The sequence below is a fragment of the Ictidomys tridecemlineatus genome, chromosome 6 (genome assembly GCF_052094955.1).
Source record: "Ictidomys tridecemlineatus isolate mIctTri1 chromosome 6, mIctTri1.hap1, whole genome shotgun sequence".
NCBI lineage: Eukaryota > Metazoa > Chordata > Mammalia > Rodentia > Sciuridae > Ictidomys > Ictidomys tridecemlineatus.
The window spans coordinates 100,256,694-100,282,595 of record NC_135482.1 but is presented as its reverse complement, the minus strand read 5'-3'; the positions used below and the strand labels follow the sequence as shown (position 1 = coordinate 100,282,595).

The 25,902-nt window shown below is 34.8% G+C and overlaps 1 protein-coding gene across 2 annotated transcripts; it reads right to left on the bottom strand.

The window, feature by feature from the left end:
• Window positions 1-2,756: 2,756 nt before the first annotated feature.
• Window positions 2,757-25,643, bottom strand: LOC101973604 (scavenger receptor cysteine-rich type 1 protein M130-like). Of its 2 annotated transcripts, XM_040281010.2 has the most exons (17): window positions 25,545-25,643; window positions 24,426-24,512; window positions 22,776-23,096; window positions 19,896-20,216; window positions 17,884-18,204; window positions 17,102-17,422; window positions 11,544-11,858; window positions 11,132-11,446; window positions 10,666-10,758; window positions 10,270-10,584; window positions 8,558-8,878; window positions 7,452-7,763; window positions 7,101-7,130; window positions 6,785-6,892; window positions 5,580-5,675; window positions 4,439-4,487; window positions 2,757-3,283 (listed from the first exon to the last, which is right to left on the bottom strand). In XM_040281010.2, exons 1-16 carry the CDS (start codon window positions 25,573-25,575, stop codon window positions 4,465-4,467), a joined length of 3,330 nt encoding a protein of 1,109 aa, XP_040136944.2. In that variant the 5' UTR covers window positions 25,576-25,643; the 3' UTR covers window positions 2,757-3,283; window positions 4,439-4,464. The 2 variants fall into 2 exon arrangements, with proteins under 2 accessions (XP_040136944.2, XP_040136943.2); XM_040281009.2 differs by lacking the exon at window positions 4,439-4,487.
• Between the last annotated feature and the right edge of the window lie 259 nt (window positions 25,644-25,902).

Sequence of the window (25,902 nt, the reverse complement as noted above, 5' to 3'; positions counted from 1 at the left end):
ACACCAGTGATCAACATAAAGTAAAGAAAATTTATGAACTGCCTAACAAATAATTCAAAGTAATTGTTTTAAGGAAGCTCAGTGAACTTAAAATATAGAAAAACATTTCAATAAGATCAAGAAGAAAATAAAAGACCAAAACCAAAAATTTATTTACTTATTTATTTATTTTTAAAATATTTATTTTTTAGTTGTAGGTGGACACATGTCTTTATTTTGCTTTATGTGGTGCTGAGGATCAAACTCAATGCCCCACGCACGTGATGCGAGTGCTCTACCACTGAGCTACAACCACAGCCCCCCAAACCAAAAATTTAATAAAATGATTAATTTTAATTTTGATTTTAGAATTGTAAACAGAAAATCAGGGGCTAAAAAATACAATGAATTCAATTAAAAACACAAAAGAATGTCAGTTGCAGAACTGATGAATCAGAAGAAAAAATCTGTGAATTCAACCATAGGTTGTTTAAAAATCACATGGTCAGACAAAAGAAGATAAAATAAAAAGGAAAGAATAAAGTTTATAGAACTTATGGAAAAAAATAAAGAAAATATCCAAATTATAGGATTTCAAGTGTAAGAGAGAAATAAAAGTCCAGAAAATGTATTTAAATAAATAGAAAAATTTGCAAATCTGGGAAATAATATATCCAGGTACAGGAAAGACTATCAGAAAAAAGAAATTAGAAAATCAACTCCATTCACAATAGCATAAAATATTCTGTGGGAGTAAATTTAACCAAGGAGATAAAAGATCTGCACTTGTAAACAAAAAACAGTGATGAAATTTCCATGTTCATGGACTAGAAGAGTGAATTGTTTAAATGTCCAAACTACTCAGAGCAGTCTACAGATTCAGTGCAATCTCTACAAAAGTTCCAATATCATTTTTCATGGAAATAGAAAAAACAATCCTAAAATGTATATGGAAAGACAAAATACCTCAAATAGCTAAAGCAATCTTGAGTACAGAACAACTATGGAGACATCATACTAACACACTTTAAAATCTCTTATGAAGCTAATCAAGCTATCATAGTGCCAGTTTTGTGTTGTATACAAAACCAGACAATGTACTGACCAATGAAACAGTATGGAGAATTCAGAAATAAACCCATATATTTATGGTCAATTGATTGTTGACTAAGTTACTAAGCACACAATGGAGAAATGAAAGGCTCTTCAATAAATAATTTGGCAAAACTGGATACTCACAAGCAGAAGAGTGGAATCAAACTCTTACCACAACACAAACTGCAACAAACACTTAAATGTAAGATTTTAAAACCACAAAATCAATAGAAAACAGTATAAATGTTTCATGCCATTGGTATAGGCAAAAATTTCTTAAACGTGACCTCAAAGCACAGGCAAGAAAATAAAAAATAAACAAATGGTGTTATATCAAGCTAAAAAGCTTGTACAGAGCCAAGGAAACTGTAAAGTGAAGACACAACTCTCTAGCGAAGGTGTGGAGAAAGGAAACCTTTATTCATTGTTCTGAAGAATGTAAATTAGAATAGTCATTATGGAAAAATTTATGGCAATTCCTCAGAAAACTAAATATAGAATTATCATATAATTTCACAATCCTACTTCTTAGTATATATTCAATGAAATTGAAATCATTGTGTCTAAGAGATACATACACACCCATGTTCATTATATTATTCACAATAGCTTAAATATGGATATAATCTGAGTGCCCATCATCAGATGACTAGATAAAGACAATGTGATATATATACACAATGGAATACTATTTAGTCTTTCAAAAGGAAATCCTGTCACTTGCAACAATGTGGTTGATCATAGAGATATTATTTTAAATGAAATGTCTGGTACAGAAAGACACATAATACACAATCTCACTTATATGTAGCATGTAAAAATGTTGAACTCATAGAATAGAATGGTGATTACCAAGAGTTGAACGAAGTTTTGGGGAGATATTGTTCAAAGGTACAAAATTCCTGTCAAACAGGAGAAATAAGTTCAGAGATCTTTTGTGTGATGTTGTGACCACAGTTAGCAATGATATATTTTAGTTTAGAAAATCACAAAGAAAAGGAGGTTTTAAATGTTCTCACCACAAAAACCATATGTAAGGTAATGCATATTATCTTGATCTAACCATTCCACAATATATATGTATTTCAAAATATCATATTTTACATCATAAATATGTATGTTATTTAAAAAAATAATTTTAAGAAATCAATTGCATATAGATATATTCTACAAGTATGTAGACTATAAGCTTAGTGTTCAATTAAAATAAAAATATATTCTCTTTAATATTTATTGTGATTAGAAGAATTTTAATAATATATTAACTTACTTCATAATAGTTATACTTATGCAGAAAGACATTATTTATGCATATTTTAGCTTTAGTAATACTTTCCTGAGGAACAAGGAGCTAAACTGCTGAATATTTTACACTTACCAATTGTGGCTGTGAATTTTATGTCAGTGAAATAGTTAAAAAAAAATGAAAATCATTCCTTATAGTGTGAATCATGTAGTAACAGATTGTTCAATATCATTTACTTGCCCTTTCTTAGAGAAAAAAAAAAGAAAGCTAAAACAAAAATGAACTTACTTCAGTTTGGATTTAATAAAATCATTATGTAAATCAAATTTGAAATATGCAAATTAAGACATCAAATAAGAAGACATATTTATAAAATCCTAAAAACTTCAGAAAACAATCAGATATTTACAAAGTTAAAAATTAAGTTAAGACAAACTTAAATCAGTAATTTTCTTTTTAATTTAATATATTTGAAAGCCTTACAAACACTATAAAGTTCTCAAATTCACAAGCTTAATTTTTGTAAATTCAGTAGCAGTCTTTGGAACTTTAGGAGACTGCTGAGAGCCATAGCCAAGTAGGAATGACATGGCATTTGGGGTTGAAAGGTGACCCTGCTCAGGGAATAGGGCGGCTCCAGGATTAGGGTGGATCCTGCTGGGATTAGGGCGTATCCTGTTGCCTCAGACGTGGCTCCTTTTGAGTTCCCATTGAGTTCTGGGGTGAAGGCAGGGTGTTCACGGGAAGTGTGGGTAGAGTGTCAGTGAGAGTTCGGGAATAAAGAGTTGCTGTTTGAATCTACAAAGCTTTGTGGTGGCTCGGTGATTTTGTGCCCATCCAGACTGCGGCAGGAGACAAAGGACTCTATAGAAATGCAATGGCCATCATCAGTGAATGAGGTGGATTCTTGTTCCATTCAATAGCCATGTCTTCCTCAAGGTATCTTAAGTGCTGAACTGAAGCCTTAAATGGAAAAAAAAAATGTTACTTCCCTCTTTATATGCATAGGAGAATACATTAAAACACACACACACTCACTTATATAAAAAAGTGTCCTACCTTTCCTGAACAGAAATATTAAATGCAACTATTTTCAAACTTTAGTATACATAAAAAACACTTTTATGCCATAGAACTACACTGGAATAAAATAAACACCATTAAAATACCCTTTTAAAAATAATCTCCTTTTGATTCTGAAGCAACCAGGAAACAGTGAATATTCTTTAATGGAAAAGTATTTTAATAATTATTTATGTCACAAATTGTTTGAGTTATTCATAATCCTCAGTTTATAATGCTGTTAGGATTTTAAATGCTTCTGCAATGTATTATCTGCATATGCATAATTTTGTAGATGTAGGAATTTAATTATAGTCAATATAACATGATCACATAAGTGAAATCATTTTACATGTTAAAAGGTGATATTTTCCTTTTTTAGGAGGCTAAAGCATATTTTTTTCTCAGCAACTGGCATTTAATTTGTTTCCACCTTTTTTTTTTTACATTTATAACAACATTGTAGATAAGATTTGGATGTTATGTCCTTTCACAGCAGTGATTTTATTTGTATGAAAAAGTTCTCAGGGATAGAATGGTTGGGTCAAAGGATCTGTGAAGCTTTTTACTATTATTAATTATAATTATTATTATCATTATCATCGTCATTTAAATAGACAGTACCAGATTATTTTCTCCAAAGACTGCTTTACCTGTTACTTCCATAGCCTTGTTTGAAATTATCTTTATCCCTATAGTATCTTATATAATCTTTACTGTAGCAAGCATTATACGAATTCAGATGTCTGATACACTTTAATTTTTTTCTGATATGATCTCTGTAAAATGTTCCAAATATTTATTCATAGTTATTCACTAATTTCTCCTTAGCTTCTTGAATGTACCATTGTTATTGCCAAGTGCATATATGTAATTTAGAAATGGCTGAGTCATATTTATAAAAAGTTGTCATATATTCTAAATATGGATGTATATTTACAAACATATACATATATGCAAAATGGAAACATGTATATAAATTTTAATGTCAGAAGAACTCTGTCTTTAAACAGAATATAGATTTTTAACAATGATGAGTAAGTGCTTCCCACTCACCTCATTGAGTTAAAAATTCCCAGTTTTCAGTCTGCCTCAGAATGGCCCCCTTTTTAATTCCAGAAATAGAAAAATATTTAGACACAGAAATTAGTCCACCAGCATTAAAACCATGTAATTTATTGGAATTTTCTGGAAGGAAGAAAATAATTACTGAGAAATATACCAGACTACCCTAAGTGTCTGAGAAGCTCTTTGAGTGGTTTAAAACTGCTGTCCACAATTAGGAAGGCAGGTAATTGTGATTAAAGGGGCACAGAAACTCTTTTCTAGGCTTAAGTGCATCTCTTGATATAGAAGAAGCAAATACCACACGCTTTGGGTTAAAGAAGTATGGCAGACCCCTGTAAAAACATGGGGGCTTTCATGAAGTAAAGACAATGGGTACTGGTATATTTTTTCAACTCAGTACTGTTATGTGCCCTGAGGCAGTACTGCACTGGCACTAAATAGAAGTTGGAGCACAAAGAGAAAAGAGCTATGAAATGAGAACTAAGGCTATCCTGTGTTACTGAAGACTTCTCATTGAATAAAGACGCAGAAATGTGAACTTTTTAGACTTTTAGAACAAATCTAGAGATCTAATGCACATCATGAGCTCTAAAGTAATAACACTGGGCTGTGCTTAGGATTCCTATCAAATTAGTAGAGTTGAGCTACCACAAAAAACCATGTGAGATGAAGGATAGTTAATTTGCTTTACATCAGTAACCTTTTTACGAACTAGATGCTAATCCTATAACATCATGTTTAAACCTTAAATATATACAAAAAAATTTAAAAGGAAAAAATTTAAATTCTCATATGACAGTCTTTGAGATGATTCATTTCTATTTTTATAAAATGAGGTACAAGTCTCATCATTCTTTATTTTTATAAAATGAGGTCCAAGCTCTTTGTACCTCTCTGAGAAATAATCATAGGCTTTTTATACTAGAGGCCTCCACATCCCTGCAATTTTTTATGTTCTTAACAATAGTTTTCAGATTATTGCTTCCTTTCTTTCTCTTGTATGTATCATAACTTTATATTACAGATTGTTTTTTTATCTTTTTACTATTAATCAAAGTAGAATGCTCAGCTTCAGTTGAAGCCACCAGTCTGAGCCTCCAATCTACAGACCTACAAGGAATCCACTGACCTGAAGGATGAAGCTGGTCCAGATCATCTGCCTCTAGGCTAGAATTCATCTCCTGGTATTGCACTTGGTGGACAAAATTCTCTCCTCTTGTGGAAACTAACAATAAGAATTCTGGGTTATGGATCAGCAGATCACAATAAAATGTCTTTTCCTTTGTGTTAGCTGCCTTACAGCAGTGCAAACATACCTAACTTTATCTATGCTATTGTTTCCAAGATTTTTCCTTGGAATGTCTCACATTCATAAGCTAAATTGTCTTTATTGTCACCCGACTCCCACCCCCAGAGGAAAGAGAGTTTATTTCCAAAATTCACTAGAGGTCTTTCCAGATCTCTCTAAAAATATTTCCTCTTCCCTCTTCTCACTGTAAAGTCCTTTTAATTTTATCTCATCTATTTCAAAATGCTATTCTTGTCCATAGTGTAATCCTCCTTCAATCCTTCATATATATCCTGTTGCCAAAAGATCTTTCTGTAAGACAACTTGATAATTTTACTTCCCTTCATGTTACTTTAATGATTACGAATCATTTTTCCAGTGGAGTGAAAAATTACACAATTTGTTCCTTCTATCTTCTTAAGCCTCACCAGCAATTTTGCTTCTTTCTCTCAATTTTTCTTCCAAAACAGAAAATATGCCAACCTTTACACTTCTCTACACTTCTACATATCCTTTTCTTTTCCTATAACATTCCTCATTCAGTTCTTTGAACTCCTATCTTCAAAATTTGTCTCAAAAGCTTCCTAAAAGACCTCGGTACTTCTTTCCCCTTTCAGTAAATTACTCTCTTTTCTGTGCCACTAAGGTTCCTTATTTATATTAATTTACAATGCTACATGACAATTGGTTTACATACGTAACTCTTCTACTAAACTTGAAGCTCCCAAAGACAAAAACAAAATGTCTGCATCTTCAGAGCTACCACATTGCTTGGCAGAACAGTACAATTTTGTAATAAGGATATCATGAACCATAACGACAGACTCATTCTCCTTACAATTGCATAAAATCCAATGTAACCAAAGCCCCTTTTCTCCTGTGAGATTGTATTCCCTCTAATCTGAGAAACTGTTCAAACTCTTCTAGGATCCTGCTTTCTGTACGTGTGACATTTGGGTCTAATTTTTTGTTGTCGTTATTTATTTATATCCCAAGAACCCCTTTATCGTGTAGACACTTTAGAGAGACCATAATTTGGTTCAGACCTGTAAATAGCCGGATCTGTCTTCTCCTCAGAGTAAACACGAGGAATGTGATGAGACTGGCCAATAAAATGATCCCGAGGATCAGCAATGCAATAAGGGATGAGTGACCTAAGCAAAAGTAAATAACGAGAGACAATATATTAGCCGAAAGATCTAAGTTCAAGCAACCAACTGTCTTTGGTCAGGTACCAAAGGGTCAGGATCTCTTAAGTCAATCCCATGTCCTCAGAACTCCTCCTCACCCAAAGTTTCTGAACAAGAAGGCTTCTAAGTAATGCTGTCAATCAGTCCCATGCTCAAAAACCCCAAGCCATACCTGTGGCATTTGCTGATCTTAAAGATGTTCCTGTGGGAGAGAAGATAAAGAGACTTAATTCTGGGAGTAATGTTTAGAGAAAATATATCTGTTTTTGTCTAAATCTAGTAAACTAGTCTTTCCCACCTAAGAATAGAGTCCCCTAGTCTTTCTTCCCTCTGGCAGGAACATATGAGTTGTATACTTGTCTTCAGAGAAGGCCAGAACAAATGTTTTCACCATTCCTTCAGAAGAAAAACTAATGACTTTTCCTCCACAGGATCCTTGTTACCTCTGATCTTTAGAGAACACAGCCCACTGCACATCCCCTTTGCTGACAGAGTCCCACTTATCCAGGCTCTTGACACTCACCTGGTTGGCACTGTACAGCAGCATCTTCCTTGTGCCCGCAGTCAGTGTGCCCCCATGGTCCGGCAGGACAGTCCCATAAGGAAGTTTCATTCCCTCTACACTTCACTTGGTTGAGCCATATGGGCCCAGTCCCCTGACCAAACGCTGCTTCCTTTAGTGCCTTCTCGGCTTTTCCACAGCCTAACTGTTGACACACCACTTGAGCATCATTAAGATCCCAGGAGTCATCACACACTGTCCCCCAGGAACCTCCGTGCCAGACTTCCACTCGACCAGAACAACTGGTGTGACCTTCCTGAAGTCTTATCTTGTCTGAAAATGTAGATTAAAAAGATATCTTGATTATTTCTGGGAGATAAAAGCTTCTGAAAGGTTACAGAAGAAGAGAAGAGATGTGAAATTGTTTTTAAAACCTATTTAAAAATAATTTATTTAATGTGCATCTTAGGAATTTATATTTTTTACCAAATATATATTTTATGAAAGTATATGTCCCTTCTGCAAACTGGGTATATTTCATCCCATACATAAAAATCATAGTGTGACTCAGGAAATGTTGAATGAATAAAGTTAATACTATGAATGTAGAATGTTATGTTTTTTTCAAACCGAAAAGAGTCTGGAAAATTGCCAGATATCAGGAATCTTCTCACAATTTAGGAAGATATAGAATAGGAAAACACTTTAGGATAGATCTTTCTGGACTCTTTTTTCCCTTAATTCACTGTAGCAAGGTAATATTTGAAATATAAATGGGAACGTCAAAGTAAACTAATACTGAATTACATATTCTCTGCTCCTCATTCATTTTGAAAAATTATTTGAATAAAAGTTTTAAGCAGAATATGAAGAATGTGATATTTGTATTAATGATCACTGATCCTGAATACACACACACGCGCACACACACACATACATATATACCAAATTAAATAAATTTTACCATGCCAAGAGGATAGGTATTAATATGAGGTTACCCATTCCTGCTTAATGAGATCTAACAAGTTAAACTAGTGTGGGAATAGGAAAATAAAGGCTAGATGCTTTCTCAGATGTGACAGTAGAGCTGCAAAATGGAAATTTCATATTGACCAATGGACACTCACTGTCACATGTGATCCAAGCCTCCTCTGAGGGGCTGCCCAGTCTCTGCTTCCATGGAGATGATGGACACTGCCATAGTGTGTCAGGTCCTTTTGGGCACTGAACGTGGTCCACCCACATGAGTCTGGATGGTGTCTTGTCTAAAGATGCAGGGTTGATGTTTCCCTTCTCTGCACAGCCCAGCTGTCTGCATACTACTCCCACGGTCGTTGCAGACATGTCACTCCTGCCAACACTGCCCCAGGTTCCATTGTAAAAAACTTCCAGACGTCCTGCACAGGTCTCTCCACTGGTTTCACTGTTTAGTCTCAGAGACATGAACTCTAGGATTAAATAGAGAATTAGTTTTACATCTTCTCTGAATAATTAGGAACCCCTTTTACTCTGATGTGACAATAGTTTAAAATAGTTTTTTAAATAAGTATAATTTGTTAATTACTATAATTCTTTAGGAACTTATGGATGACTTAGTAGAGCCTAGTAAAATATGGTACTTATTCTGTATATAATTTTTGACTTTCTAGTCTTGGGGTTTGTATTCAGGAATCTCTCTAGAATGCTGTCAAATTCAATCAAAACCGTAGAACTTTTCTTTATTTACATAATTTGGGTTTTCTTCCAAAGTTAGTATAATTTTACCCCCAAGAATATTATTCTGCTCTTGGCTGTTTTTAACTGCCAAAATAAAAATTTCCCATATTTTCAGGTCCAGTGTGATGTTTCAAAACGGGTTTATACTGTGGGGCTGGCATTGTAGCTCAGTGGTTGAGAACTGGTCTCGCATGCCTGAAGCATTGGGTTTGATCCTCAGCACCACATAAAAAAAATAAACAAAATAAAGATATTGTGTCTATCTACAACTAAAAAACTATTTTTAAAAAGTTTATATTATGTTTATGACCAAATCCACACATTTAGCATGTCCATCACCTCAATTACTTATCATCTGTTTCTGGGTTGCTTTTTTTGGCAAGTGTCTTTGGTAAAAATTTAGTGAGATACAAAAACCAGTATTTTGTGTACATTATCTTAGAATGAATTATTTCCTTTTTGCCACTTTACAGTTTTGTTGAACATGTACTCTACCAGATTTATGATATTCAATAGGAATCACTCCTGGTATACAGAATTTTTCACTGTCCTAAGTTACTGAGTCACAGTACTGTTTTTCACCAACATATTGCAACTGAAGATATTTTTCTATGTCACAGCAGCTTCTAAAATTCACTGCATATACAAAGCAAGAGCAGCAGTCTCTTATGATAAATTTTGGTCCCATGACAAATAAACCTCACTTATCTGCTTTTAACAATTACTTGGGAATGGTGATTATCTTTTTATCTGTAGAATGATCATGGAATATGTTTTTGTTTCTATTAATCTTCTTTATTAATATTATAGTTACCAAGTGATGCCATTGAATCCCTATTCAATATCACATTCTATATGTTTATAAAAGAACATTACTATTAACATTTTCATGATATACAAGCCTGTATTTGAATTTTTCTCTTTATAATATTGGACTACCTTGCACATGACATAACTCTATAACTTCTCAAACTCTTACTTCTAGAATCTTAACTCTGGCAATAATTTCTTTCAAATATGCTTTTCGGGGAAATCTTTCAGATTAATTTCCTTCACTATCCCTTGCTCCACCTCAGTCTTTTTAAAAATGTAATTGTGACCAGGGGTTATTCGCAGAACTTACCTGAGCAGATGACTCCTGCATCTTCCTTATGCCTGCAATTGTGCCGCCCCCAGCCATGTGAATGGCACTGCCAGACATGGGATTCTTTTCCATTGCAGTTAACCTCATCCAGCAAGATAGGCCCTGTTCCTTCACCAAAATGAGCAGATCCAGTAGCATTAATGGCCACTCCACAGTCCAGCTGTCTGCACACCACGTGGGCATCACTCAGGTCCCAGCTGTCATCACAAATGGTGCCCCAGGAGCCCTCATGATAGATCTCTATTCTCCCAGCACAGCGACCCCCTCCATTTACCAGACGAAGTTGACCACTCCCTGGAAAAAGAAAGAGAAATACTAACACAGTGCATCCTTGAGAATTTAGATCATTCTCACAGATTGGTTACAGATTCTTACCTATGCAGGCAGCAGAACTTTCTTCTGGAATGATAGAGCTCATTGGATCTGAAGATGATGAATTGCATGGGCTCAAGGTCTGGGACTGGTTTCCTGCGAACACCAAGCTACTCAGTCATATAAGATACAAAAAGTTGGGATAAAGAATGGAGGTCAAATGGAGTGTCATGCAGATGAGTCAAGTACAAACAACTTGAGAGAGAAAAAAAGATAGATGGGCCCACCAGGTTGGGAGTGAATCAGGTATTTTGAGAAAGCGTTGGCACAAGTAATCACTATATTACAAGGTTCACAAAAATTAAGTTCACTTGCCCTGTAAAACAACAAATGAGTGTAATAATCTGACACACATCTCAGGACTCTCAACAAGGACCATTTCCTTCTTCTTCATCTCTATAGAGACACCTGGTCCAAAGGGCCACCACTGTGGGAGAGATTAATCATTTGTCACCCTTCATTCTCTTACCTGAGCAGATTACTGAGGCTACTTGCCCTTCAGAACACAGCAATGTACCCAGAGCAGTTACAGGGCAATCTCCCATGTGCTGTTCAGTCCCAGTGCAGTGAAACATGTGTCTCCAGACCTGACCATTTCCTTTCCCAAAGGGAGCTCCTCCTGGAGTGGAGAGGGCAACTCCACATTTAAGTTGCTGGCATAGGACATGTGCATCTTCGATGTCCCAGTGAGAGTTACAGAGGGATCCCCAGATTCCAAGCACCTTGAGCTCCACTCTTCCCTCACATGAAGACTTGCCGTCCACCAAGCGGGTTTCTACATATCCTGGAAGGACACAGGGCTTTAGAAAAGATGGCTGGACCACTTAACTCCACCCCCTTTGCATTATGGAAAGAAATTGAAGATATTCTCTGAGTCTCACTTGAGCAGACTACACCAACATCTCTACTGTGGCTACAGGTCTCATCTGGGCGGGGTACTACTGGGCAGAGTGATAGATGGGACTCGTGCCCACCACACTGGAATTCTTCAGCCCAGATCTGTCCTGTTCCTTCTCCAAAATGAGCTCCACCTACGATAGAGACGACTGTGCCACACTCTAATTCTCTGCACAGCACACTGGCAGCTTCCAGCGAGAAGTCAGAATCACAGACAGAGCCCCATGTGTCACCATGTTTCACTTCAACACGACCAGAACAGGGAACATCTCCTCCAACCAGTCTGGGTTCCCTGTGGGCTGAAAAACAATAACATTTCAGTGAGAGACAACATGATTTCCAGATTTTTCTTATGATGGGATGAGGAAAGAATAAAGAATGGGAATGGTAGGCCAAACTGCTCAGTGATTTCCTACATTTCTTCCTCCTAGTTTCTGCCTAGAGTTGGGAATAGCAAATTCTTAGAAATCCCTGTTCCTCATTGAGCCTATCTTAAGAAAAGTCTAGAACATTGCTTTTCAAAGTCAGTCATCCCCAGAAGCAATTACTCTTTCCATCTAGTATTTCATTTGCATCATTTATAGCATTCGAACCTACAAACTGTGTCCACTGTCTCTGTCTCTTAATCCTGTACTCATTTCTCCACTCACCACAATCCAGGCTCTGCCTCAACCTTTTTGATACCTCTATGTAAGTTTTCTCACCATACCTCTGTTTTCAAAGTGAACATCATCAGGCTTCTCTTTAACATCTGTTATGCATGTGTGTGTGTGACCTTCCTTTCTTCTGTGTTCTTCCCCTTCCTTTCTGATGGTGCCTTATCAAAACACTCCATATATTCTTTGAGTCATGGTTCTGTCTTCAATTTTCTCATCTGCTCACTAGACATATCTTAACTGCCAATAAATGTTTTAATAATAATTTTCTCTTTAATTATATATTAATAAATATATCTAGTGTATATATATATTTGGATGTCTGAAACTTATAATTTGTGTTTAAAATTGAAAGTATTATTATCTGACAAGTCTACTGCACTTTAACTCAATTAATGATGCCCATGTAAAATTAGAGCAACCTCAAATTAAATGAAAGTAATAATGGGAGTAAATATTACCATTATTCATCAATGACTTTTGAGTTGGAAAGTCCTTAACTTGGAGCATTATTTGAGCATGGACCTCCTAAGATATCACTAACTAGTATGCGTATGGGCCTGTTCCACATCTGGATAGCCTAAATCTTTAAGTAAAGGCAGTGTCTTACATTCAATCAAGTCAGCTTTCTTGCAATCTCTGGCTCACATATTTGGAGCTATTTCAAAAAAAATAAAACACAACCAGTTAAAAGAAGCCAAAAAATAAACCAAAACCAAAAATTTTTTCTGCTATAATGAATTTTGTTATGCCACTTCAAAAGAAGTCCTTTCTATAAATATCCTCTTGTTTCTTTTGTCCTAAATATTTGAGTCCCAGTCAGAAGAGAAATTCTTCCACCCGGAAAGTGAGCCAGAGACTCTATTTCCATTCTTTGTTACACAAAACTGCAAAATCATATTCATTCATAGCCTGAGTGGGCTGCCTTATGTCACTATATTCTGTATATAACTGTTGAAAATTTAGCTCTTTAAGGGTTTATTTTTCTTGACAAATTTATGATTTAATTTATTTTTATGTAAAAGCCGGTAAGTGAAGTTTTGTGTCCAAATTTAGCTACTTTTATAAACTAATTAAGTTTTCTCCTGAAAAAGTAACTAAATCCATATTTATTTTTTTCTCTGAAAATGAATAAAGAATAAGTATAAAAAATAATTCATTAGAATTACTACTTTTGTTTAGTAATAGATAAACAATATGATTTAAAAAGCATAACACATTTTCATCATTTTGATGTTTTACTTTGGAACTGGCAGGATTGAAAAAAGGCCCTAACTCTCTTATTACCCAGTTGAGGTGGTGATAAAACGCAGCTTTAACAGATGATAAAGTTGATGCTCCACATATAAAGACAATGACTTTCCCAACAAAAATGGGAATTAGGTCTTGTCTTTTCTCTGAAACCCAAAGTTTCCAATGACCTTAGGCAGTGTTCAATTAAGTAAGAGGAAAGGGTAGTCTCAATATAGATCAAAGTATGTAAAGATGCTTTTTGACTACAGTTACTTTCATATGACATTAGGTTAAAGTAAATAGACTATAGAAATATTCTAAATTTGGAAAGAACTATTTTGCTGTCTTTGAGGAATAGCTGATATCAATTTTGAAGCAATCTATCAGCCTCTAAACCACTTTTTGCAGAATCTGGGTTTGAAAGATATACAGAACACTGATACATATTTACTTCAACAAGACTCCACTCTGACTGTGAAGAAAAATGTATCAGGAAGAATTGTCCCCAGAACAGCATCTGTACATATCAAAGACAGTGGATAGAAGACATTTTCTCAAGGGTAGAACATGGATTGTCAGTTACTCTTACCAGGTAACTCACTCAGTTGCAGGAGAGCTCATTATTCCTGTTGAATAGGATTTTACAGTTATTGCGGAAAAATGATTCCATGTATTTCTTGGTGGCCACAGCTACCAAGAAGCCCTAAATTGTTTGTCTATTTGACTTATTTTAGCCGTTGTTCTTTGCTCTTCTTTTATATGCAGTTTAACTCAATGCTGATTAATTTAAAATACAACTAATTGGAAAAACCTTTAAATCTACAAACTAATGATCAAACAAAAAAGTATGCTTACATGTGTCAACAGACACATGACAGCAGAATGCCAAGCCCCTCAAAAATGTCATATAGTGAAATATGTATTTAGTTTTAGCATAACTTATAGATGTAGTCATGCTATGACAGCATAACAATGTGTTAAATAAGTCTTTCACTTCAAAAAATAATCCATTCTATCTGGCATACCTCTTCAACAAATAAATAAATCTTCATTCTATCTGGCATACAAGTATGCATCTATAACATGATGATTTATTAAAGGTTGAAAAAGAATATTAGAAAATAAATAAAGCAGTATTCATGATATTAATATCAGACCAGTTTGATTCAGAACAAAAAAGATGGAAACTTTATAATACTAAAATAATTAAAAATGGCTATAGAACTGTCAAACAAGATCTCTGCTCCATATTAATACAGCATCAATTCTTCAATAATATGACAGCTATTGATTTTTAAAATTTTTAAAATTTTATTTATTCTAATTTGTTATATATGACAGCAGAATGCAATTCAATTCATACTACACAAATAGAGCACAGTTTTTCATGTTTCTGATTGTACACAAAGTAGACTCACACCATTCCTGTTTTCATACATGTACTTAGGATAAGATGTCTGTCTCATTCTATAGTCTTTCCTACTCCCATTCCCTTTCTTCCCTCCCCTTTTGCCTATCTAAAGTTTGTCTATTCCTCCCATGCTCCCCCCCCATTATGAATCAGCATCCTATGTCAGAGAAGTCACTTGGCATTTGGTTTTGGGAGAATGGCTTACTTCACTTAGCAATATATTCTCCAACTCTGTCCATTTACCTGCAAATGCCATGATTTTATTCTCCTTATTTTGCTGAGTAGTATTCCATTGTGTGTATATACCACATTTTCCCTATCCATTTAGCTAAATCACAATGACATTCCTCATGGAAATAGAAAAAGCAGTCATGAAATTCATCTGGAAAAATAAGAGACACAGAAATAGATAAAGAAATCCTTAGCAAGAAGAGTAAAGCAGGTGGCATCAATATGCCAAAACTTAAACTATACAATAGAGATAAAGTAACAAAAACGGTATAATATTGGCACCAAAATGGACTTGTAGACCAATGGTATAGAATAGAGGACATAGAGAAAAACTCATATAAAGACAGTTATATTAGACAAAGGCACCAAACCATATATTGGACAAAATATAGCCTCTTCAACAAATGATGCTGGGAAAACTGGAAATCCTTATGTAACAAAATGAAACTAAGCCCCTATCTCTCAACATGCATAAAACTCAAAGTGGATCAAGGACTTAAAATATTGATATTAATAAAGATTTATAATTAACAGAGCATCCAACTCAAGAAGTTAAGGATAAAAAATGAAAAAAAAACCTTTAGTAAGTTAGAAATGAATTAATAGAAAAAATTTAATAAATTGGAAAAAAATTAAAGTACTATTAATCCTTAAACACCCAAATGTTAATTCTTTTTAGAAACAAAAGCTAAACTAGTATGTGATCTTATCAAGTAAAAATATCAAAAGCAAAAATGAATGTACACATAATAAATAATGAGAGGAGAAATGTCATAGATACAGACGTAATTTTAGGAAGCTCTTTAAGTACTGATATAAAATTATGATTAAGATGTTTTACTATGGGAATATAATTTTACTATGATATGTCAACATAATAAAAGAGTATAATATCTTTATATAGATTTGCTTGAATTTTCTTGCATTCAGATAAAATGTTTCTGAAATAATATGTAAAGATCTGAACCACTCAATTTGTGAGAAAAAGAATGGGATACCTGGGGCCAGTGGTAGGGGAAGAGTTTATACTTTCATATTTTGTACTTAAACCATGTGAAAGCATTACCTAGTTAAGATTTAAAAAAATAAGTAATAAAACAATTCAAATTTTTGTCTTAAAAGATTGACTTTTTTATTAGAGGATAATGTCTACCTAACCAGAAGTAAGCACAACTTGTAGCATCAGAGGAATGTCCTGAAGAACTTAGCCAGGTTGAGATGTTCTAGGGCAAATGGTTGGTTAGTAAACATGCAAGTCATAAGAGTTTACATCCTGTGACTGAGTCGCACATGTTCACTGGTTTTCTCTCACTGGGGTAAGGAAACAAGAATAAGGATGACTATGAACAGCTCTACTGTATTCTTTAAGGAAAGATGAAGAGACACCAATGAAGACAGGGATTGTTCAGTCTAGAGAGCACATAGTTCAAGAAGCATTCCGAACAGTTTCTCACACTGTTTTCTCCAATATATTCTCACAAATAAGTTACATTTATATCAATATATCACCTTAGAGTTGTTGAAGAAGCTTACTTGTATAAATATGATTAACTTAGAGTGCTAAAGATTATCCACAAACCAAGGCTACTCACAAGTAGCTCATTTTTGTACTTTAAAAAATGAGCTGCAAAATCTTCACAAAGAAAAAAAATTATTTCACATTAAAACAGAGAGATCCTAATGTTAAGTCATATCAGTTTATCCAAAGTAGTTGTTTTTTAAAGCACTTGGTCACATTTCCATGAAAGACATATTTAGGTTCTATCTTGAAACTTCTAATTTTCTTCATCTTTAACAAATTATTCAAAAGTATAATGAGCAAAAAACAAATACCTCTCTCCAAATGCTAAATGAATTGGAAATTTATCTGAGACTCTCAGAATAGGAAATATGGATATATTACAGTTTCAAGAGAGATCGAGTCATAGTGACCATTATTTCTTCTCAGTTTAAAGGATATTACTGGGCAAATGCAGTCTTGGAATTAAATTTCTTAACAGAAATATCTTACCTGAGCAGGTAATTTGGGCTTCTTCATTGTGGTCACAGAGAAGTCCACCCCATTGCCAATTCTTGCAGTCCCAAAGAGAAGTTTCATTTCCACTACAGCTACTTACAAACAGCCATGTGTTTGTTGGTTTAATTTTGGAATACATTTGAAAAGATGTTTGAAGTGCAGATCCACATCCCAGCTGTCTACAAACCACATTAGCTTCATTCAATGTCCAAAGTCTACCACACACCTTCCCTAACAGTTTCTGAATTTCCACCTCCACTGTCCCAGCACAGCGGCTACCTCCACCTATAAGTCTCAGCTCCAGATCTGATCCATCTGCAAAAGAAATATAAATGTAGGCTATATACACCTGTGGAGGTTATCCCCCAAAGAATGCTTAATCTTCCTTCTTCCCAGATACTGAGACACTAGAAAACAGAGCTTACATCTTGACATTTTAAGAAACAATATGTATAGACCATGAATTTGATTAGAAAACATATTGTAGTTTCAAGGATTATTAAATTGTCAATGGCAAAGTGAAGTTCTACAAAATTTTATGTGAGCTCCAGGTCAATTTAGAATTTGTGGTGTGGCCTTTACTGATCTTACAGATAATAGAGTCAGCACTCTATATGAATATGACAAAAGATTCTTCACAATTATAAAGAAATTTCCAACAAGGAATTTATTAAAGTATTCTCACTGCTCATATTTCACACCTATTTCTACACATAAAGAATATAGTTCCTTCCCTCTCTGCTTTTCTTATTGTTTTTTGTCTTTTTTCAACTTACCAGAACATGTCACACCAGCATCTTCCTTATGAGTGCAATAATGCTTTCCCCATTCATGATGTCTACACTGCCAGAGAGAAGATTCATGTCCATGGCAGGAAACACTGTCAAGCCAAATATTTCCAGATCCCTCACTGGCATTAACTCGACCAGTGGCAGTGATGGCAGTTGGACACCCCAGTTGCTTACACACTACAGCAGCGTCATTATTATCCCAGTTGTCATCACACACTGTCCCCCATTCTCCTTGAAATTTCACTTCCAATCTTCCTGAGCATTTAGTGACTCCATCTACCAGTCTCAGGCCTAGATCTGCTCCATCTATAACAGGGACACACAAGAAGTCAGGGGTAAGGAAACAAGAATAAGGATGACTATGAATAGCTCTAGTGGATTCTTTAAGGAAAGATGAAGAGATACCAATGAAGACAGGGACAATCATGATATGCTACCCCTGAAAATTCTTAAAGATGGCCAGAAGAGTGGGTTCAGCTAAAAGACAAGACTGTTCAGTCTAGAGAACACATAGTTCAAGAAGCATTCCAAACAGTTGGTATAGAGCTTGGAATTTATGTGGACACCAGATTGTTTGACCACCAGGTTTTGTCAGAATTATTTACTTTTTCTTCTTGAAATACATTTGCATTTATTTAGGTTTTAACTGCATTTTCCAGTTTGCTCACTACTCAGCATTCCCTTTTGTTGCTAACTGCATTACCCATCTGGTATACCTGGTTTATATTGTGTAGTGGTCCCTTTGTGAGAATTTTCTTTCATTCAAAGGCAGAAAAGAGGAAAGATGCTTCACCATTATTCCTTTCAATATTAAAAACAATATTCATTAAAGAACATACCTTGATTCCAAAGAGTATTCTGTGATAAAATGAACTGTTTTTCAAAATCCTACTTATAAGATTCCTCAGAATGTGCAAAAAACTTTGAAAAGATTGAATACCTAGAGAAAATTTTGATGGGGAAAAGGAGACCAGAAAGCCCATACTGTGTTTTTCTTTTCCAAATTCCTTTCATTTTCTACACTTAACAAAATCCATTTTTCCCTGTAGGAATGCCATTCTTTGGGGTTCTGGCTATACTAGATAATATTGTCTGAGCACCTGAATCCAACCATGCATGAAACAATAGCCTCTGGATTTCCTACTTTTCTGAGCTGGTATTCTCTTATTTTAAAATTTGTTTGGATTGAATTCTCTTCCTTTGCACGGGGTGGGATGGGGTGGGAAATGAACTGGTGGAGACAGGGATATTTTTACTCTAATTATGTTTTCCTAAGTGTTCTTTGGCATTCAAAACATACTGTCTTTCAAACTAAAAACTCAAATGAAAAAGGAGGTGTGGTGTTCCTAGACACACAAGCCCATTGCCCTGTGCCAGGATCTAAGTGTGGAGCACAAAAGTCTCTAGACAGATACACTGCCTACTCACACTCTAGCCCTATAGAATAAATGAGGTTTTAATAGGAAACTGAAGTATTGGCTTTTTGTTTTTATTTTCATCATTCGATTCTGTGAATTTGAATCAATGACTTGAGAAGGAGAGATGATGTGGCCAAAGAGGAGATGACAGAGGATAAGGAAGCTGGTTGCTCTTAAAACCATTCAGAGAAAACATTTCCATGTTAAGCCCCCTACACATTCCCTCTCCTTCTCTCTTTCTCCATCCTTCCCTCTTTCTTTTTCTTCTCCCTCCTTCCTCCTTTCTTCCTTTCTTTTTTTATTCCTTCTTTCTTTCCTCTCACCTTTGGTTTGTTCTTTCTTGATTTTTCTAAACACTCTTTTCCTTCTTTATGACCTGAAATAAAATTTCTGCAACCGTTTTATTTACTTTAGTTAGGGTAAAAAGCACAAATATCAGAACAGGAACCCAAAGCAAGGCAATAATAAAGTGACAAAGGAAGCCCTCTTCACTGTGTTCTCAAGGGCAAGGCTTTTAGGACTGCTATTCCCTTTTTGTGACCTCTCTTGGAGGCCAGATAAGCCCAGAGCAACCCTTACCTAAGCAAATCACTCCAACATCCTCAGCATGATCACAGTTATGCTTCCCCCATCCTTGGTGTCTGCAGTTCCAGAGAGCTGACTCAGTTCCATTGCATACAAGGTCATCAAACCAGATTGGTCCAGAACTTTCTCCAAAATGAGCTGAACCAGAGAAACTGACAGCACTTCCACATCCCAGTTGTTTACAAACCACAGAAGCGTGTTCGAGGTTGAAGCCATCATCACACACTGTTCCCCACTGTCCTTGGAACTTGACCTCTATTCTTCCTGAACACCGGTTGCCCCCATTCATGAGTCTCATTTCCAAATTGGATCCATCTAGACCAATAAACAGAGTTTAGACGTGATACCCATTCATATTATTTTAGAAATTAAGGTTTCTACAGACACTTGGAATTTGATGCTGTTCTCATCAGGGTGTCTGATTTGGATGCTGCCCAGCTTCACATGTAGGAAAATTTTAACCTGTTAAAATCCAGTTAACAATTGGGACTTTCATTTACATCTACTTAGCAAGAAGAATGCTTCACAAAGTTTTAAATTTTTCTGTTTTATTTAGTTTCCTTTCATTTTCTGGAGATAAGTAAACATTCTTTCAAACTGAAATAGATAAGGTTAGCTCAATTTTTATTTTAAAAAACAAACAAGATAAAATTGACCCATATAATAAAATAGTAAAAATGACAAACTAGCAATCTGTTGCACATTTAAAATCATTTTAACCTTTCATTACTATTAACAGCTCAAAGCATAAATACTTGTGGTTGAATTTGAAATTAAAAAATAAAAAGAAGCAAAGATGAAAATGCAAAAGTAAGCATGAGAGTTGAAAAGCATGCTATGGAACAGCAAATTGTTAAAAAATTGAGGGAAACTGAATCAAAGTAATTCATTTGTTTCCAACTTCCTATGTTCCATGAACCTCTCTCCAAAGCATATGATATCATTTTTAGCAAAAAACAGCTTTTTCATGAGGAACTTTCTTTCTGTACACTATCCCTTAGGTTTTCTATAAGGACTAAAATACCTAGACATCAGAGATATTGGTTGAAATTTTGGATAAACAAAAACTGTTGGTTGAATAAAATTCCCAGACACTCTTTCTTGAAAAAGGAATTCAATTTTGAATGCTCAAAACTCTAAAGACCTCTAATTAACAAGGTTTATTTTTATTATAGGCAATTAATGATAATAATTAGTAGTAATAAGGGCTCATGATCAAAATATGCATATTCTGTTCTAATTATATAGCACATATCAACTTCTTTAGTCCTTACAACTTTAAATATTCACTACTTTCATTAACCCCACTTTACAGATAAGCAATCAGAGACTGAATAATTGACAGAGTCAAATACCTAGAAAAGGGTAGAGTCAAAATATGGAGGGGGAAAAAAAAAGCAATCTAGCACCAGAGTCTATCTTCTTGATTATTGTGTTATATGACCTCAGGGCCTGTGAGAATAACATTTTCCAAGATGTAGAGACTCTGAAGATCAAGCAATAATTAGGATTGAGAATCTCAGAAATTCAGATGCTACAGCCCCAGGAAACCGGAGTCCCAGAATGGCTATAAATTCTTTTCTATTGTTAGGCTCCAGTTGTAGCTTAAGGTGTATAAACTTCAAAAAGTAAGTTTGATTAACTCCATCCTTAAATTTGACTAACTCCACCCTTCATTACTTGAAAACAGAAAACAACAGCTAAAAGTTCTACACTAATGTCTTAGCTATATAGCTAAGAAAAGTTAAATTGGGAAGAGAAAGGGGAAGGAGGAGAGGAACAACTGAGTGATCAAGGTAATGAAAAGCAGGCAACCACAAAGAAATAACACTGACAGCACCTATTACATCCAGACATTGTATCAGTAACTTAAACTGAAGTTTGGAGAGATTTAAAAACTTCCATGAAACCATAGCATTAGGAATGACTGCTAGAACTTAATCCAACATTCCTTCTTCTTCTTTTTTTTTGTGCATTATAATTATGCATAGTAGTAGGATGTAATCCAGCATTTTTTGAGTTACTGGCCAGTGTTACTCCCATGACACTCCAATGCCTGGGTAGAGGTCAGTCCTTTCTATAGTCAGTCCTATAGTAGAGATGGTCTCTAAAAGGAATACTGGGAAGTGTGAGGACTGCATAGAAGTCAAGGAAATAAGCAAGGAGTGGGAGCCAAGAATCAGAATTGGGACAGAAACATGAGATTCATTCATTCAAAGGCATGAAACATAATTTTATGGATTATTGTGAAGTCAACCGAGATAAAACTTATGAAAATGTTTTGTAAATGAAAACTAAAATGTAAATGAAATGAGTTGGTTTTCATATTGGAAAAGCAATTGTACTCTCAAAGCATTCTTCCTCCAGGAAGGAAGGATTAATATTAGTGCCAGAAATATTTATTGATTCACTAAGGTAATTAACTGTTTTTGTACAAAAGTGTAATGTTTTATTGGTCAATGCATTAGAGCAGCTTATAACATAGAAAGGAAATAATAAATAAACTGAGATATAATGGTACATTTATGGAGGAACAGGAGGTTACAGTAGGGCTATTGAATGTAAAATTAAAGCCATTTACTTTCTTATTGATCATAGTGTACAAAGTCCCTTCTAATTTTTTCTTTCTTTCTTATTATGGGTTTTTTTTTCATGTATTTTCTGGACTTCTAGTAATGAATTTGGTAAGTTAATGCGTGGACTTGACTGTTTACAAAAAATCATCTCATCGTATTTTTAAGCCATCTACATTTTTTTCCCCACCAAAAATCTGATATCTCATTAAAAATTAGTAAGGAAAATTGGGAAGCCCAAGAATCTGAACTGAGTCAGGAACACGTCCCTGTGGTTTTCTTTGATTTACGTGAGTCTTACCTGAGCAGGTAACCCCAGCATCTTGTTGGTGAGTACAGTTATGCTTTCCCCATCCATCATGTTTGCAATCCCAAAGAGCTGACTCATTCCCTCTACAGGAGACATGATCCATCCAAATGCGCCCAGAACCAGCAGTGGAATTAACCCAGCCAGTGGCTTTGATGGTAGTTGGACATCCCAGTTGACTACAAATCACAGAGACCTCATTTATGCTCCAGCCATGGTTGCACACTGTTCCCCACTCCTCCTGGATTTTCACTTCCACTCTCCCACTGCAGTTGTTTTCACCAGCCATTAGTCTCAGCTCTTTTTCTGTTCCTTCTGCAACAATGAGTTAAGATGACAATCACTCAAGGTCACAAAGAGCCAGGAGAGAATTATCTTCGTTTGATTATGTGTTTATCTTTCAAAGTCAGAGTTGAGAAATCATCTTGAACCAATCCGTGGTACAATAGAGGAATGCTATTTCATGAGTATGTCAATTTAACTATCACTGTCACAGGCTTCAAAGGAATCGATGACATAAAAACAGGAAAGCTAAGGAATACAATACTATATCATATTTTTGTTTTATGATTGAGTATTCTTAGAAGTGGCAATTTATGTATCTCCATGGAAAGTTTAATAGTTAAATAAGATGCTACAGAATTTTATAGGGATGAGGAATGAATATGTGTATATATATATATATATATATATATATATATATATATATATATATATATATAAAGCAAAATATGTATATTTTGCTTCCAAATCCTGAAATCAGGAGCAAGAAGGCTATTAGTAGGTGTATGGGGATGAAAAGACCACTTGTAAGGCATTAAATAACTGTTCCACACATATATGTAAAATATCATGGATTTTTTTACAACAATATTTGAAATTTGACTAAAACTGATCTACTTAAATGGAAATTGACAAGGAGATATTTTACTATTATCTTCTATCATAAAAATAAACTCCATTTCATACCTTCTCCCCAAATTATTTTAGCGATCTCTTTGGCATTATTTTAGCTTAGTTTAGGAATACAGTGATCTCACCTCGCACAGTGATCCCTCCTCACCGGCTACTTTCAATACATTTTTCGATACAATTTTGCATTTGAATTTGTTATAGTGTTTCTAAAATTCTCTTTTGTTCCAATAATTCTGAGGCTTATTCTCCTCTTCTTTCCTATTACCCAGCCTTTAAGTAATATGACTTTCCAATCTTTAAGTAACATGGACTTCCCCCACCAAGTTTTTCTTTTCTTTTCTTTTCTTTTATTGTGAGGAAGAACCATGCCAATATTTTGGTGTGACATGGTCAGGTTTTTGTATGCTTTTAATATCTAACCCTTAAAAATTTTGAGCAGAGTTTTTAGACACCACTTGGCATCTAAAATATTTTTAAAAATAATTCTTGCCTGAGAGGAATAAGTCTATTAATAAATTTGATAAAGTATTCCTGTAATCCCAGTGACTCTGAAGGCAGAGGCAATAGGATCTAAAGTTCAAAGCCAGTCTCAGCAATTTGGTGAGGCCCTGTCTCAAAATAGAAAATAAAACAAAATACAAAAGGCCAAGTATGTAGCTCAGTGGTAAAGTGCCACTCAGTTAAATTCTCCATTATCCCCCACAAAATATTTTTTGGCAAAGTACTCACCAACAGAGGTAGGGATGAAAAAGGCACTGAGAAGTGAGACCACAGCAATTGTGAAGGAACTCAAATGGACAAGCCATCTTCTAAAATCTGTGAAAGAAATAGGGAGAAAGTACAGTTTTCACAAGAGACATTGGAGAAGACAGATGGTTCAAAGGTTTGGGATTAACAAAGAAGGCCAAAACAAGAAAGAAAATGGAAGACAGCAGGAAAACTTCATTCTCAGGATCATATGGTCTCAGTGAGATAGCTTTGAAAATATTCCTACTCATGCCTTAGGGTAAGAAATTAGCAGAAAGTTGAGTGGAAAAAATAAAAAGGCAGATTTAAAATCTTTGGAAATTGAAAAAGGAACCAATGAAATATAGAAGTGGATACTTTTCCCTGAAAGTGGACAGGTTTACTGAGATAATTCCTTTACCTCTTCAATATTTAATCACTGACACCCCATTTCCATGTCTACCTGATCTACACTGTTAGATGGTAAGTTCCATGAGGGAATGGATTATATCTACCATGTCCACCTTAGTTTCAACAATACCTGGAACAGTAGCTTCCAAATAGTAGCTAAACAATAAACACATTGATGAAAAAAAATCAGGATTTTTATCTGAAAAACCCAAATATTGGATCTTATCATTTCTAATATAGCATATAAAATTCTGTTTAGCATTGTTATCAACCTCATTTCTATTTTTATTCTAACCCAGCACTAGCTTGAAATAAAAATGCTAAATGATTTTAACATGTCCATGCAAATCATGAAGTAGATTTCCAAAAAGTTGTTGTTCTAAATTTCCTCTAAGAAATCATTATTCTTGCCTATATATTCTAGCCTACACATTCATATTTCCTCTAAGAAATCAATATTCATGCCTACATATTTTACTTTTTCTAACAAGTATCTTCTCAGTTTGAATACTGGTTCATTTCCTGAGAAGTTCACCAACTCTTGTCCCTTTATCACATCATTGCTTTTGAATCTCAGGTCAAACATACTGCCATAGAATCTAAATTCCCTCTTTTATTCCTTACTCTTCTGATGATAACTATATACATTGACTGTCAAAATAATTCTCAACTTCATTAAATGATAAATGCAGGGTAAATAAGACACTTTACCAGCAGATCCAGAGTCTTCAAAAATCACCATTGCGAATTTTATGATTTCAGTTATTCCTAAGTCTTCTTTTATTGTCCCATAGAAATGTTACCCTCAAGAAGCAGACTGATAAGAATTTTTAAACATCACCTAACCCACATAAATAGAAAGGCTACAGAATGGAGGTGGAGTCGAGCCAAAAAGGGAAGTCATTGAAAGAGCTGAGGTTTCGTATCATATTCTTGTTTTCTTCAGTATAGGACATGAAACAACCAAAGGAAATTGAGACACACTTCCCACAGATTTAAAAAAAAAATAGGGAGAAACAGTGATTCGCATACTTTTGTTGAGTCTTTTTAAGTTTGAACATTTTTTGAA